Source organism: Lagenorhynchus albirostris, chromosome 7 (assembly GCF_949774975.1).
Source record: "Lagenorhynchus albirostris chromosome 7, mLagAlb1.1, whole genome shotgun sequence".
NCBI classification, from domain to species: Eukaryota; Metazoa; Chordata; class Mammalia; order Artiodactyla; family Delphinidae; genus Lagenorhynchus; species Lagenorhynchus albirostris.
This window is the reverse complement of record NC_083101.1, coordinates 84,118,317-84,130,402: the sequence shown is the minus strand read 5'-3', so window position 1 is coordinate 84,130,402 and position 12,086 is coordinate 84,118,317. Positions and strand designations below refer to the sequence as shown.

Genomic DNA, 12,086 nt, shown 5'->3' with positions numbered 1-12,086 from the left:
CTAATGGGTGGTGATTTTAAAATGAAGTCAGTTCCCACCTCTCCTGTGCACTGCCAAACCAGCATATGAAGTTGACTGGGTTGAGGCAGCATAATTTCTGCTTTAGCACCAAGTACAGCCCTCAGGAGGTTAAAGGGTTATTTAACCCTTTTGTTATTTAACCCTATTGTCTACCAGACAATAAACCATCATAATTCTAAACTATATTTTAATCTACTTTTAATTCACATTAACTTTTAATTTAGTTTCTTTTACTCAGTCATAAATGCATACCACTTGAGAATCAAAGAGCCCAACAAGGTTTTTATTAAAACTAACAATCTTCTGCCCACCCTCTCCTGCCAATTCCATTATTTCCTCTCTTCCCAGAGGAAATGTCTTCCACTTCTTTTTAGCTCTTTTGGTATTTACCTCCATATCACCAAATTTATAGTGCTACTTACTTCATATTTTTTCAGTTTTACACGTTATCTGACTTACTCCAGCTTCAAAAGGAGATGATATGTGTAAAAAAGAGATAATGAAAAAGATACGAAGTAGCAGCTATAAGCACATATAAATTATACGCATATATACACTTCTGTCCTCTCACCTCCAACACAGATCAAAATTTTGATTATAATCAATGTTCAGCACCATTATGATTAAGTAAATTACATTCATATTTGGGCCATGGATAACTTTCGCAAACATGGAAATAAGTTTTACTTTCATATATATTCTGAAGTTAATCACTTCTTACTTTTTGTTTGCTTTGTTTGTATGTACTTAACACTTTTTTTTTTTTTTTTTTTTGCGGTGCGCGGGCCTCTCACTGCTGTGGCCCCTCCCGCTGCAGAGCACAGGCTCCGGACGCGCAGGCCCAGCGGCCACGGCTCACGGGCCCAGCCACTCCGCGGCATGTGGTATCCTCCCGGCCGGGACACGAACCCGCGCCCCCTGCACCGGCAGGCGGACTCCCAACCACTGCACCACCAGGGAAGCCCTGTACTTAACACTTTAATTCAACCCCAAATCCTTTGCCAATTCTCTAAATCTCTTTTTTCTACATTAAAGAGAACAGCTATTGTATCAATTTCATTGGTGACAACAGATCTTGTATCTACTTTGAGCCATCTACCCTCAAGCCTTGTGACTTTGTTCAGTCTGGACTTGTCCTCCATGTATTATGCTCAGATATATAGTATCTTATGATCTTGCTGCACTATCACCCTACGATTTCCTTCATTATTCTCTTATGCTGGATTCTTATATTCCTTAAACGCCATACTTTCCTTTACCTTGATTTACTCCCTTGTTTTAATGGAGCACATTCCAGTAGCCTTGAAAAACTTTTGGGGAGATTAATTTTGTAAGATTTTAAATACCTGAAATTATCTTTCTTCACAATTAAATGATAATTTTGGAAAAGGATTCAATGATTAGAAACCATTTCCCCCCCAAATTCTGAAAACACTGGTCCACTGCTTTTCTTTTAATCACAATTCTACTGAGATATAATTAACATACCATATAATTCATCTATTAAAAGTGTACAATAGTTTTTTAGTATATTCAGAGTTATAAAACCACCACCACCATGAAAAACAGAACATTTTCATCACCCTAAGAAAAAACTCCATATACATTAGCAGTCCTCCTTCTTCCCACCCTCCTCCAGCCCTAGGCAACCACTGATCTACTTTCTGTCTCCCTGGATTTGCCTACTCTGGATGTTTTATATAAATGAAAATCATATACGATCTTTTGTGAGTGGCTTTTTCTACTTAGCATGTTTTCAAGGTCCCTCCATGTTGTAGCAGATATTAGTACTTCATTTAATTGCCAAATGCTACTCCACTGCATGGATGCACATTTATCTGCTCATCTGCTGATGGACATCTGGGTTGTTTCCACCTTTTGGCTATCATGAATAATAGTGTTGTGAGCATTAATGTACAACTTTTTGTGTAGACATATGTTTCCATTTCTCTTGAGTGTATATATACTCCTAATATTAGAATGGCTGGGTCATGTGATAAATCTACATTATACATTTTGAGACACTGCAAGATTGTTTTCCAAAGTAGTTGCATTATTTTATACTTCCACCAGCAGTGTATGAAGGTTCCAGTTTCTCCATAATCTCACCAACACTTGTTACTACCTGTCTTTTTGATTACAGCCATCTAGTGGTTGGGAAGTGGTATCTTTTCGTTTTGATTTGCATTTCCCATGGCACATCTATTTTTTCACATGCTTATTGGCCACCTGTAAATCTTATTCAGAGAAATGTCTAATTTATATAGATCCCTTGCCTATTTTTTCATTGACTTAATTTTTCTTTTTATTGATTCTTAAGGTTTATGTCTAGGTTTTAGAGTTTCATATTTTTAGTTCTTATATTTATGTCACTGATCCATTTTGAGTTAATTTTTGTTTATGATGTGAAGAGGGGGTGGGGGACCAAACTTTATTCTTTTGCATGTGGTTATCCAATTGTCCCAGTGTCATTTGTTGAAAATACTTTTCTTTCCCCATTGAATTGTCTTGGCACTCATGTCAAATATCATCTGACCACAAACATGAGGGATCATTTTTGGATTTCCAATTTTAGTCCACTAATCTATGTCTATCTTTATGCTAGTTCCAAACTCTCTTGATTAATGTAGCACTGCAGTAAGTTTTAAAATCAAGAAGTGTGACTACTTCAACTTTGTTCTTTGCTCCACTAACTTCTAGCTTCCATTCCTGTTGTTGAAGTTTGATTACACTGTCTTGATTCTGTGTGTGCAACTTGCTTTTCCCTTTCAAATCTCTTAGGATCTTCTACTTTTCCCCACTATTCTGAAATTTCATGATGATATGCCTTGATAGAAGTCTACTTTCATCCTAATTGTGCTCGGTAACTCTTTACTGGCCCTCTTAACCTGGGTATTTGCTTCATTTCCTTCCAGGAAATCTTCTTAAATGATCAAGTGATATTTTTTTTTGCTTCTATTTTCTGATCTCTATTTCTGGAAAAACTTTTATCAATTTATCCTTATCTTGTTTATTTATTATTTATCTTTATTAGACAATGGACCTTCTGGACTGATCCTATAGTATTTTTACTTTTTTCCTCCTTATTTTCAACCTGTTCATTTTTATTCTACTTTCTCTAAGATTTCCTCAACTTTATGTTCTATATTTTCTATTTTTTAATGATTTCTGCTCAAATATACTCTTTTTTCCCTTTTTTTAAATAACATCCTATTTTTGTTTTACATATGCATTTTTTTTTTCATTTTTTTAAAGGTTTTTGTTTGCTTGCCTGTTTTGGTCTTTTTTATAGGCTAGACATTTCCACCCATGACTATATACTCGGGCTTGAAACTAAAGGACCAAAACCTCATTAAGAGCTCTGTGAATTAGGTTAGGCTTTTCTACCAAACCATTTTATCAGGAGAACTGCTAATACCAATAAATTTAGATTTTGCTGATGTTTTTCTCCATCTCTTGGGTTTGCCAGATTTCCCTAAGAGTCTTCCAAATTCTTAGGTGAAGTGTAATAGCCAGGCTGCACTGTTTTGGAAGCTGAGTAGGCAGGAAAAACAGCTAGAGCTTGACGTGGTGTGCAGGAAAGGGGAGAACAGGTGTTACAATAAGTATTTAAATTACCACTTAGCTCCCCATAATGTGTACCATTCAACAGTGTCTGGTATCTTCTCAGTTCAGAATCTCTCTGCTCCCCTATTCCAAAGAATAAACTTTTAGTATTCTGAGGCTCAGGAATGTTACCATGGAGAAAATGGGGAGGAAATCTCTGTTTCTAAACAGTTTTCAACCAGTTCTCATCACCATTAATTCTCATCCTCATTTTTAGAGGTACCTGGTATACTAAAAATGAGGCCCTTCAGAGGATCTGCAGTATAAACTGGACTGTATCTTGACTTTCCCTGTCAGTGGCTAAGAACTCAGTTACTTGTGGACAGACAGCTCAATGTCCTTCTGTTTTCTAGCTTCTAAAATTCTGTTGCTATTGTCTTCTTTTCCTTTTCCTTGTTATTGATTATACCTATTTTTTAAAAATATCCAAACACTTACCATTGTTTCATTAAGGTTTCAGAAAGTAATGCATGTCTTTAATCTACCACTTGAATCAGACACCTTTTAATTTTTTTCAAAAGAATGACAGGCCTCTTTTTGTTTTTGTTGTTTTGTCCGTGCCGCGCAGCTTGTAGATCTTAGGTCCCCCAACCAGGGACTGAATCCGTGCCTTGAAGCAGTGAAAGCACAGAGTCCTAACCACTGGACCACCAGGGAATTCTCCAAGGCCTCTTGAAACTGAACGTCAGATTTGGAGATACACTTCAAAAGTACCTACCAATTTCAGGCAACATAAGTTTAATTAAATTTTTCATTTCCATTAGCAACTGTTAAAGATGCTTGCATTCTAAAGAGTAAACCAAGCCTAAACCACAGATAACTATAAAAGAATATGGGAAAGAGAAATAAATTTTGACAAGTAGAACATGGAAAATCTCGTTGGAAGAAATTATCTGAACATTATTTTGAAGACTTCCACAGACATATAAAAAGAAGTATAGAATTCACAAGCAATACAACAGCATAAACAAACACAAGGAGCAACATGTGCTTCACTGGATCCTCTTCTTGTTTTTTCAACAAAGTTCTAACTCAAGGTCCTGAACTCAGCAAGCCCTGAAGAACCATATCCACTCCTTCAACTTTAATTAGCACTTAACATGAAAGTAACTCCAAAACCTGCTCTTCCATCCATTTTCCAGAGCAAAATATTTACTTTGCCGGTGGACTGTTCCATGTCACCGCGTCAAAAACTCCCATTCGTCCCACCTGAGCTGCCTTCCTTAAGCATCTCTTGTTCCCAAACCATTTCTGCCTCCTTCATCTTCAACACATCACATCCACTGAGTAAACCCACCAGCAAGTAATCCTTGAATCAAGTTTGATTCTTCCTACTTTCTCCCTTTACACCGCTGTTTCCCAGTTCCCACTGATTAAGTAGCTTTTCAATGAGAAGCTAAAATTAATGTTCAGCAATTTCGAGCTTTACACAGTCACTTTGTCACTAGTTGGAGTTGTACTAATATTAAGAAGGCAAAATGAATAACCTGAGACCAAAACTAATCTACACTATGGCTTTATCACCATTTTCTTAGAATAAACATTGCTGGGAAGGCATTCACTTTTTTTTATTATAGAACTGTTTAGCTTCATGCTTCAGTTGGATAATTACAAAGTTAAATTAAGTGAGCTTAAACAGTGTTTAACTAAGCACAGAGTGAATACTCCCTAAATTTAAAACTTCACTTGTTTAGTTTATTCAAACCAACTTTATGCAAGCCATCTTCCTAAAGCTTACTCATGAACAGCCCATAAAACCAGAGAAACAGTTGAGAATATACACACAGGTTTGTTTGTTTGTTTGTTTTTAAGTGCTGACTGATCTGAACTACAGGGAAGCCACAGACCACATGGGCAACTAATGCTCCCATGGCAATTATTATTCTCAGTTATAGACCAGAACAGCCCACAGTAGTCAGGATATGGCAAAAGGAGCATCAGAATAGAGTCATTTGAAAGACTCTTGTTTTGCATCATAATACCCTACTGATACATAACCAACCAACCAAATTATCTGGAAGCAATGTATTTTACAGTGGTTTTCATAAAGTATTCTTGCACTAGATTTCAAAGTATTGAAGAGTTGTAGGTATGTTTACCTCTCTGTAAACATGTACTAGATAGCTTGCTATGCATAAAAACCTTTTTCTTTTTAAGGTCCCATGGTTATAGAATGTCACCTAGTCAATCATCTAATAGTCACTTATCTTCCCCTCTCCTGGAGAAAATGGTAATGAATTAATAATGAATTTATAAGTTCAGTATAATTATTATCCATAAAGATAATACTGATTTCCTAAACTAAATTACCTTTTGGACTGCTCCACTACCTAACCTTTGATTAAGAAAAAAAATTCATGGGAAGGGGAATACCACAACTTCTGTCCCTAAAAGGAGGGGAAAGGATGAAAAAGGAAAAGAGTGTGAATCAATAAAACTGGACTTCCTGGTCAGAGGACTAACAACTGTGAAAAACTAATTTTAAAATACAAATATCATTTCATTTTAATGGTTTTAAGGATAACCAAAATTGCTACACACTACTAAAATGCTAACTCAGTTGGAGCTTTTACAATAAAGGTACACTATTCCTTTTATTTTTAAGGCCTAATTCATAAATAAAATCTACTGCCTGTCAACAACGTACCAAGCACTGTAGAGACACGCAAAGAAGAGACTCTGGCCTAATAGTACTAAAAATCTCATGGAAAGACAAAAGGTAAACTATAATATGATATACTAAAAAAATGTAACAAAGGCATGTATGAATGCAATGAGGCCACAGAGGGAATACCTAGGCCTGCCTGGTGGAGTCAGGGAAGACTGTGTAACGGAGCTGATGATCTCTCAAAGGAGTAAAAGGGGAGACGTGATTAAAAAAGAACGATTTACTGCTGACATCACAGCCTGATCACGAGACAGGGTAAAGATTCAGAACCCAAACAGTAAGATACAGGAGATGGCAAACTGGTCTAGAAAAAATTTAAAAAGAAGGTACCATAAACACTCTATATAAGTCTATGGAGCAAAACATTCCAAAGTCTGCATAGACTGACTTAACGGATATTTTAGAACAAATCAAACACTATATATGCTGGATGGGAAAGAACAAAAAAAGAGTAGGAGCAAAACAGACAATTACCTCCTTTTGTAGTATCATTCTGGGCCTGGATGCCATGATGCAATGAATTATGAATGGCAGAAAGAAGATCTGCTGCTTGAACCATCAATTTTTGAGCTTCTGCAACAGCACTGGTCTAGCAAATAAATCACCAAAAACATTCTTACATATTCTTTCACTGAAAGATATACATTAAATAGGAAAATCCTATAAACAATAATGAAATTAAATGCTTGCTGTAATGACATTGGTTTTCACAAACTATTCACTTAATATAGGATGCCCAGATCCTGTTAGGATAGAAATAATTTTTTTACCCATATCTATACATTGTAGGAGCCACTAAAGAACAATAGGAAACATTTCTGGTTTATTCTACTAATCTCATGTTTAAAAAAAAGAAGAGAGATGCAATCAACTAGATAATGGGAAATTGCAACATTCCTACTAAATCATTCATCAAGGTGAAATTTCAAAAAAAGAACAGAATTACAGAGGTTAGTAAAGGTTGGATCTCTACTTAACCACTTATTAACTATTCACAAATTAGTCTGTAATTTACTTAGAGTTAATGCAATATACACACAAAAATATTCACCATTTATTCTACACAAATCTAAGTTAATTATTTAACTGAATGAAAGAGGCCTGCCTAAAATTCTCATTCTTAATTTCTCCAATTCACAATAACTACCCAGAAGCAATTTCAGCTTCTATTATTTTACCAACTAATACGTAATATGTTATTTTTATATCAACAACAGACATGGACATGTTATGGAGCAGAATGTAAAATTCATGTGACTTTTGGAGAAAATCAGGGATACTCTGATGTAAACACAACAAATGCTGAGTGCTGTATATGTGTGCATATACATTTCAATGGAGAAGTCTCAGAACTACCAAAATAAAGCATTCCATCGAAAACAAAAACACTAAAATTTAGATTATAGTAAATACCCTTACCTCTTTCTTAGTAAAAGCTATAAGCACTGTCAGTAACACTCGAGTAAATTTCACTCTGCTGAATACTGCTAAACACTGTTGGTGCTAAAAAACAAGAAAGGACTAAAAGTTAAAAGATGCAAAGTCTGTCAAAGAAATTTCATTTTAAAATATAGTATTTTAAGTCCTAAATCTCAGTGTTAATAACTTACTATTGAATATATTACAAACACCTTCACTTATAGTCTTTTAAATGTCTGAAAAATGAGCTGCAGAAAACATAATAAAACAAAGCCTATTTTATTGAAATAGAAATACATAATAAAGCTTATGTGTCAAGAGCACTGATTTTTCCCTAAGTCAGGAGTTACACTATTATTTCAAAACTGATTTAATTAGCATTTTTAAAAGGACTGATAAAAAGGTGCTTTAAGCAGAGTCAGAAAATTTAGGATCTTAACAAAGGTTTGACAACTTTTGATACTGTGTAAGTTCTTGAATTCTGCCAACTTTTGGTGGATCATCTGTTAAAAAAAAATCATGTTTTTCTTCCTACCTCACAGGAATATTGAAGAGCTTTGAAATCATGTATTTGAAAGAGTTATATTATAATTCTATCAAAATAAATACAAGGGAAATAAACTCCCTTGCAATGTCCAATTTGTAAAGAAATACCTTAAAAAGGGCTTCCATAAATTATAACGTAGTTCATAAAACTACAACATTAACTTCTCTGATATTATCTACCAGAAAATAAGTTCAATTACTTCTAGTTCAACTTCTGGATCTCTTTCTTCTCCCTGTCGACTTCGAGTACTCTAAAATTTTAAAAAAGGTATATTAAAACACACACAAACCTGTAAAAGCATTAGATTACAATTATACAAGGTAAAGCAATAAATTAATTTATTGAATATATGCAAGAATCTATTTGAAGAAAAATATTTGGAAGAAAGAATCTGTATCAATTATTTATTTTCCTATTAATACTATGTACAGAAAGTTCATTTTGATATAAATTATAAAGATCACACAAAAGAATAAGGTATTAAAAACAGCAAAAGCAAAACAATGAAAAGCAGAAGCACATGGTACATAGTACTTCCTGCTTTTAAAAAATCTATTAACTGAAATTCCTGATGCTCTCCAAACTAACCCTGTTAGAAAAAAAAAGTAACCTATACAAAATCACATCATAAAGTCACATGGTAAATACTCATAAGTTCTATACTAAAATGCAAAACATCTTGTTAATACATGTGTTACATATGGTTGACTATTCTGACAAAATTCCAAGGCAGTACCCACAGGAAGATCTGGTAGATTGGGGTTCTAGCCCTGGAGCTGTCACTTACTAATGGCATGCCCTTAGTAAGACTCAAGACAGGTTACTTAACTCTTTTCAGCTGTATTTTCTTCATGTAAAAGTACATTTTATTGCCTAATGCATTGAATAACTGTAAATATCTGATAAGACAATAATGCAAAATTGTTTTGACAACCATGCTGTGTTATACAGTATAAAAAAAATAGAAGAAATGTAACTTTTTTTCATTTTTAATTTCTATGAGAACAAAATCATCAGGATCATCTGGTCAAAGGATGTCATTCATAGAAGGCTTTTAATCAGATTTGAGGAGCTTCCATTTACTGAGCTCTTCCGCTATGTTCTAGACACTGCCCTAACTATTAATGATACAAAGGTGAAGAAGGTAGTCCTTACCTTTGAGGAATTTAAAATTCTAGAATCTTATGCTATTCTTAAAATAGCATACTAAAATTTTAAAACATTGGCAAAAAATTGAAAAAATTTGAAAGGGTTAAACTTTCAACACTGGAAAGTAACACTACTTCACCAGAAACCCCTCTAGCAGTGTTCTAATTCATTACCAAAAAACGGTACAGCATATATAAAGAAAGTTGGTGGTCCTACCTACACTAGCTATTTGTAATTAGCTAAAGTTAACCTGACATTTAGAAGAATATAAATATCCTACACCAAAGAAAAGAGAAAAAAATATATACCTTTACTCTTCTTTGCATGTCATCCTCCACATCTTTTAGCATGCCTAGAAAGAGAGACAATGATTTTAAAAGGAAACAAATCCAAATGTAAAATTTGTGAATTATATTTATAAATGGTTTTACCTGTAACTCGAAGATCTGTCACACTGTTGGCCATTTTAAATCCATAAGTCATTGACTGAAAATCTTCCTATACAGAAAAGCAATAATTAGGCCCTTGAACAGTAGCAAAACCTTTCATTATATTTCTCTTACAAAATCACTATTTGCTAATAAGAAAACAGTAATGGAATGTCACCCTAAATATTTCTATCATACATCCAAGCTATCTTTACAGGCATACCATTAAAACACCACATTCTAATGTTGTCTCTGTCCCCTTAATTTCAATTGCTGTCCTTAGGCTATTTAAACATACTTGCATTTAATATGTTCATTTGCAAAATAATGCTTATGATAATATCACAAATAATTCCCACTTACAAAGAATTCTCACATTCACAGGTGAACAATAAATATGTAATAATTACTATTTGCAAAATTTAAACAAGACTCTTCAAAACTTATTATATGTCATTTTACACACTGTTAGGCTAAAAGGTTAAGTCTTCTCAAACAGAATTACTCAGTGACAGCAAAACCACATTCCCGCTTCTGCCCATTGTAAAGAAAACAAATGATTCATACATGGATTCCCACTCCCAAAATCATTTAAAACACTGCTGGGATATTAGCAAATTAAGTGGTTTGCTGGATTCACTATGAAGAGTTTAATAATATGTGGCTGATTTCAGCTAAGAAGTTAGTAGTTCTACTAAAGGAATGTTTCTGCCATATTACGATTCTTATAAAAATGTATATAAAAGCCTAATATAATGAAATAACAGATATTCACAGCAGTGGCCAGAACTATAGTGAAATTTCTGGACTCTTAACAAAAACATTCAGTAAGCATGCAATTCATGTCAGGTACTATATCTGACAAACAGAAAGAAGTACAAACAATGTCTCTAGTCTGAAAGAACTCAGGAGAATTGTATGCCTCACAGGACTGGGTCTTTCAAAAGTCTCAGGCTGTAATACAGAGCTATAAACTTACGCTCCAGATGAAGTTTATACTCTATCTCTACTTGGACATCAAACAGGATTCTCAAATTATACATGTCTAAATAGGAACTCTCATAGTGTTTACCACATTGCTAAAAGGCACCCCCATCCCATTACTTAGGCTGAAAACCTGCATTTCAAGTCATCTTGTTTTCCTGAAACCCATATCAGATCCATCAGAAAACACTGTAGGATCTATCTTCAAATTCTAATCACCAAGTCTGACTCCTTTCACAGCTATCTCCAGTTCAAGGATCCACCATCTCTCACTTCTATAACTGTCTCCAGACAGGTCCCCCACCTTCCACAACTGTCTGCTATATAATTTATTCACCACCAAAGGCCAAAGGGATTGTTTTAAGATAAGCCATTTCATGTCACTTTCTACTCAAAACTTTTCAGGAATTTTCTTCCTCACAGTAAAATCCCAAATTCCCCCATGGCCTCTAAGGCCCTCCATCATGTGGCCCTGGTCTCCCTCTCCAACCCCATTTCCTACCTACCACTCATCTCCATGTTCACTGCACTGCAATCACACAGGCCTTCTTGTTGTCCTTCAAGCATATCAAACACATACTCTTCTCAGGACCTCTGTACCCACTGAAACCCCCTCCCCAAACTGATTTTCTTCAAAAGATTTACAAAGCTCCATCCCTTACTATATTCCAGCCTCTGTTTCAATGGCAATTTCTCATACGAGGGTACACCCTGTGCATTCTCTCTAAAACAGCACCCTCCACCACTTTATATCCCCTTTCCCTACTTTACTTTTCTTCACAGAACTTGTCACCACCTGACATTATATATGTAATTTGTTTACTTACACACTGACTATTTGTCCCAAGGAATGCATAATCTCTGAGCTCAGGGCTTTGTTGTATTTATGCTTTATCTCTAGGGCTTAGAATAGTGCTTGGCACAGAGTACTATTCAAACCTATTTGTTGAAGGAATGATGAGCTACTTCAGGGCAGGGGCCATTTGGCCGTTAACCTTACTAAGAACATCAGGCTGGTTACAAGTTACATTGAGGAGTGGTGGAGACTGTGGCAAATGAGAGAACATACATCTCATCTAAAGGAAGTAGGCCGCTGCTTACCCTCTTATGGTCATGAATGAATACAGCACTAGTTTGGTACGGTCTCCTAGGTTTTCAGAACAAAAACCTAATTTAATGTAAAATCATCAGACTTTTTAATGTTACCAAGTTTTAAAAAATTAAGTAGCCCAACACTGTGTAGAAAAAACAAAACAGGGGAAAA

At 35.0% G+C, this 12,086-nt stretch overlaps 1 protein-coding gene across 4 annotated transcripts in view; it reads right to left on the bottom strand.

The window, feature by feature from the left end:
* NAA35 (N-alpha-acetyltransferase 35, NatC auxiliary subunit) overlaps window positions 1–12,086 on the bottom strand; it is an 87,754-nt gene that overhangs the window by 44,519 nt on the left and 31,149 nt on the right. For all 4 annotated transcript variants that reach the window (XM_060155354.1, XM_060155355.1, XM_060155356.1 and 1 more), the window contains 5 exons: window positions 9,842–9,908; window positions 9,719–9,762; window positions 8,461–8,511; window positions 7,715–7,798; window positions 6,770–6,884 (listed from right to left, as the gene is read on the bottom strand). In XM_060155354.1, the coding sequence (XP_060011337.1) occupies window positions 6,770–6,884; window positions 7,715–7,798; window positions 8,461–8,511; window positions 9,719–9,762; window positions 9,842–9,908 (361 nt within the window). The remainder of the gene's footprint in view (window positions 1–6,769; window positions 6,885–7,714; window positions 7,799–8,460; window positions 8,512–9,718; window positions 9,763–9,841; window positions 9,909–12,086) is intronic.